The sequence below is a fragment of the Perca fluviatilis genome, chromosome 12, assembly GCF_010015445.1.
Source record: "Perca fluviatilis chromosome 12, GENO_Pfluv_1.0, whole genome shotgun sequence".
NCBI lineage: Eukaryota > Metazoa > Chordata > Actinopteri > Perciformes > Percidae > Perca > Perca fluviatilis.
The window spans coordinates 13,481,616-13,486,916 of NC_053123.1; the positions used below are offsets into that span (position 1 = coordinate 13,481,616).

Consider the following 5,301-nt stretch of genomic DNA (forward strand, 5'->3'; position numbering starts at 1 on the left):
GTATTGCGCATTCATGTCATTTTTTAGTAGCACACAGCGCAACAAGAACAGAACAAACAATTAAAACAACTCAGGGTCACTTTTTTTCTTTTACCGGTAGTCTTTATTTTTCATTTTAGCATTTTACAGATTTTACAGGGTTAGAGAAATAAAGACGTATTCAAATTACCCATGAAAATGGGGATTGTCAACAGGTTTACAATCTTAATCCTACATGCTGGACTATATACAGTACCTTTCCTCTGTACATTCTATTTATCCTAAACGTTTGCACATCCCTTAACATTTTCTACGCATCCATACAGCCTCTTTTTATATATGTATGTGTTATATGTTTCTGTATTTATTGATTGTTAATATATATTGAATATGTTTATGTATGCACCAACAACCATGGCAAATTCCTTGTAAGTGCTATTTACTTGGCGATAAATCATTTCTGATTATGAATAAAGTGTTGAACTATTTCTCGGAGAGCAACAGCCAGGCACAGAGACTTCTCAGAGCCTTGTAACCACGGTCACGTAAGCACTTGGCAGATGCATAAAATGTAATTCGTAAAGAAAACGTTGGAAAACAACAAATACTCTGACCATTATTATGCCCTGTATGTATGAATATCGTGCCACCATAATAATCATTGTTTACATCGTGTTCACTTCAACAACACAAGTGCCATATCTAAATACTGATTTACATCAAACAAATGAGTCAACATTGTCAGGTAAGGTGCTTCTCCGAAACATGCTAAATTATTCCTTCCTTTGTGGGTAGTGGGTACAATTGTTTACATAATGTGACGTTTCTGGTCCATTTCTGTTGGTTTCCCAGTTTCTTATAACCCATAGTCTCAACTTTGTGAGGCTCATGAGACCTGAAGACACACAGAGGCACAACTTTACTTTGATATTTTGACTTTTCTAAACCAGCAATGGAACGTCAATACATTGATATGGGTGAGCAGGCCTTCATATTAATCAATGGTCCTCTCATCTTCTTCAACCTCACTGCGAATATCTTCTATGCATGTTGCATGATCTTCCCACCGTGTAACACGCAACAACTCAAGCAGCCTTTAAAGGTGCTGCTGGGATTTCTTGTCTCATGCTCAATTATGTATTGTGTCTCTTTGGCTTTACTGCTTTGTGTGTTAAAGGAAGCAACCAGCTTGGAAATGTTTCTTGTGCCATTGATGATTGTGAGGTTCTATGTGAGTTATAGCATGACGTGTTCGGTTTGGCTCAACTTCTACTACTACATCCAGATTGTGCCTGTACAGCGAGCTCTTCTGATCTGGGTAAAAAGGAACATCAAGTCTGTCATGTACATGATTTTGCTTTTTAACGGAACCTTTATTTTGTTCTGTGGTGCCGTTTTTACTGTAGCTGAACTATTTCAAAGCGGTGGGTTCACTAATATCAGCAATACATGGACTGAATATCAGATTGATGGACTGTACTTCACAAACAAAGTTTGTTTCTTCAGCATCAACGTGTATATCTTCTTATGTCTGTGTATATTGATGGTTTCTAGCTTTTCCACGGCCCACTACCTGCATAGACACATAAAACGTGTGGCACAGCCTGGTGCCTTCTTCTCCACTCCGAGAATTCAAAGTCAGCTGAGAGTCACTGTTACTGGGATCTCTCAAGGAGTGCTGTACTTCCTCTATGCCACCTTCCATTTCTTTGATTCGTTCACCACCGTGTTTACCTTGAGCTTTGACTTTAGTGCTTGGTTCTCCTTCATGTTCACCTCGCTGTACACATTAGGCACCACGGTCAACTTGGCCATTGGTCAGGTTATATTCAGGCAAAGGGCAGTCGATGTCTGGAAGGCACTCAAAGCACTGTGTGGCGTTGGCATGGTAACACGTGATATGAAAATGAACCCCAGCCGGCTGACAACAGGTGAAACGGCTAATACTGTAACTGTTGATGTCCAAATGTCAGTGTGATTATTATTATTGGGCGTGTGATGTGGTAGTGTTGCTTGTAATCATTTATCTACAGTGTGAGGTTTCATTTTATGAATGTATAGCAAAATAAATATAAATGTAAACTTTTTCGTGCAGTGGGTTGTTCTGGCAAAACACTGCCAGAAGAAGTTCACTTCATGCTGGGACAAACAGCAGATAATGTGCACATGTAATGACTGAAATCAATAGAAACCAGAAAGTGCTGCAATGACGGTGTGTAAACACACACACAAAATGGCTGTTTGTGTAACCACATCATTAAAGGAGCACTCCACCGATTTTACACAGCAAGTTCAGTTTACTCTTCATAAGGGGCACTACTCAGTCTGTGAACACTCTTATATAATGCCTTTTGTGGCTTTAAAAGAAGCTTTCCAAAGTTTGACAAAAATAACCCTCATGACATCACTAGGGTGTCTAGTGAAAGGTCCACATTGAGTTGCAACATGGGATGTAAAATCTTATTTGGAGCTTGACCCATCAGAACTTGAAGTCGCAATATCTTGGTTTCTGCTGCTTTGATTCTAACCATTCCCTTTTTTAAATTCTGTGTCCTGTGACTCTATAAAAGTGCAATACTAAATCGCTGGAGTGCCCTTTAAGCAACTGCATTTTGATAACTCAGAAAAGTAGGATTGCAAATAAAAGTAAAAATGATAATTAATAGAACATGGAGTAATAATTACTGACCTATGTGATTTCACAATAATATGCTAATATTTACATATTGTACTTACACCTCAGATTAGCTACATTACTCAGAGTTGGAGTACCTCACAAGTTTTGTCTGTAAGAATATGAAGATGGATGAAAAGGGGTTCTGTGCGCGTCTCCCAGCAATGTGAATGTGCATCTGACTCAGGTGCTTCTCAGAACAAGGACAGCGGACATCAGAGTGAAATAAGGACTGGAACACACTGATTGATCTGCAGACCAATGTTTTGTCACTACTGTGTCTTTATTCGAGTCAAAAATGAGAATGGACTTTCTAACCTAACCTAACAGTGCCTGTTATAATTTTCCACATTGAAGCTTCTTCTGGGGTCCTTGATTTGCTGTACAAAAATCTTACCTGATGTCAGCTATTTGACTACTAGTATGGGCTACTCTGTTTGGCTGAAGCTCTTCTTTTTAGATTGTACCTGCAGAAAGCTCTGTTTGTCTTGGATTAGGAATATCAAATCCAATTATAAATTTAAAGATGTTACCTTCATGATCTGTTGGAAATATTGCAATGTAAGATGTATGCATCTTGTAAGCATGTATTACATGTCTGATACATATTTCCCCCTTATTTTGTGTAGTCTCACTGTGTAGATGCTGCAACCTTCTTTCTGATTGATGTTATAAAAATGTCAACATTCTAAACCTAAATCCATAGATATAGAACAAGTGCTTCCATCCTGGAATGGCAAGTCATAATTACATGTCATATCTATTGTTCTATATCTATGCGTAAATCATTGTGCTTGGAAAAACAAACTTTGTAAACACAATCACAAATAATCATGTTGTAAACAATGCATCAATACATGGAGTTAAACATGGAGTAATGTCCGTATTTCTTTTTCTTGGCAATTTCACAGTAATGTGTTTTATTTACATTTTCTGATTTGCATGAGATGCAAATGCCTCAGATTTGTTACATTGCATAGGGTTGGACAGCCTTACTGGTTTAATTTGTAAGCTCACTACAAGGAAAGAAGACACCAAAATGGAAACAGCAAACAGATTAAAGATGAACTATCTTACATGTGTCTTAATTATTGGGCCTCTTGTTGTTCTCAACATCATGGCTAATGCATTTTACATGTTTTGCGTGGTCTGTCCACTTCACGGAGAAAGGATCAAGCAACCTCCAAAGCTTCTCCTGGGGACCTTGATGTGCTGTGCAGTCATTTACCTGATGTCAGTTTTCTTGATGGTCTTTCCTGAACTACAAGCTGAGGCATTAAAGTCACTCAAATCTCATATGCGGTGGCACTCAGCTCCTCTGTTGGGCTGAACTTCTCCCACTACACCCAGATTGTACCTGCACAGAGAGCTCTCTTCATCCACTACAGCTGATTTGCAAAGATCACAGCAAAACATCAAGAATGATGAAAATATATTTCTGTCAACGATTTTACCCTTCCATGTTGGCAGAGGTCAAACGCTCTACAATGATACCTTCATGATCTGCCGGAAATATGCAATCCAGATTAAACACACATGAACAATCTACCAAATGTATGAAAAAAAGCATTGTTAAATACAAGTTGCTGAATTGTGGCAAACCTTTTAAAGAAGAAGTGGCAAAAGTATGCATCTTACTGTTTTATATTAATATTTGTCGTTTTGTATAAGTGGTACAGCTGTATGCTTTCTATTGCAATTCTTGTTTAACATTTAGTGGTCAAGCTTATTACTTTTCATCATTAAAATGTATCTAACATTAATTACATGTTTGCTCTGTAATTTTCCTAACTGAAATGATTTCAGTACTGCTGTTGCATACTTAATACAACTAAGACTAAAAAAAAACTCTGATATTTTAGTAGTCTACATATTGTTTTGTTATTTTGTTATCCTTTTCACATCTGTCTACAGTTGTGCCAAAGCCACTTGGACAGTAACAGCCTACAGTAACAACAGTTACAGTAGGCAACTGAGCTGTTAATTAAACTGTTTGGGAAACTGAATTTAAGTTTAAGTTGCTGCTATCCCATGGAAGAACATTGCGTTCATCAGGGAAAAAAAAGAAAAAAAGAATTGGACTTTATGTAGTAATTGTCACTTGGTAATATTATTACAAGATATAATACACAATCAGAGAAAACAGAGAAAAGATCTCACAATTGCAAGATCTGTATCTTGTAATTATGATGACTCGTCATTATGAGAAAATCTAACTTCAATTTAACTAAAACTTACATAATTACGATATCCAGATTTTGTAAATATGAAAATACTTGTCATGTAGTTATGAGATAATTGTCATGTAATTATGAAATAAGATTTCATATTTATAAGATCGTTTGCCATAATTAAAGTCTTGTTGGGTATTAGATGCTAAGTTAAAAAATTATAAGATAATCAAGTGATAAATTATGAGGGTTTTTTTGTTTGTTTGGTGAATGCAGTGCACTTCACACCTACATTATGCAACCTCCTTCAGGTACAATCAAACCTTAACGTTAATTTCAAATGTAACGCAATTGAGTTTACGGAAAAAAATAGCCTTGGGGAAGTGGAAGCGTTTTATTTTTACTCTGCGTTCTCCTAAATCTGAGCTACTGAAGAGGTCCTGAATGCATCATGAGTCTGGTCCAGCCCCTCGTCGT

At 37.1% G+C, this 5,301-nt stretch overlaps 1 protein-coding gene across 1 annotated transcript; it reads left to right on the top strand.

Annotated features, from left to right (window-relative positions):
* Positions 1–1,222: 1,222 nt before the first annotated feature.
* LOC120570063 (taste receptor type 2 member 8-like) lies at positions 1,223–1,957 on the top strand. The gene has a single exon (XM_039818290.1). The coding sequence runs from the start codon at positions 1,223–1,225 to the stop codon at positions 1,955–1,957; it is 735 nt and encodes a 244-aa protein (XP_039674224.1).
* The last annotated feature ends 3,344 nt before the right edge of the window (positions 1,958–5,301 follow it).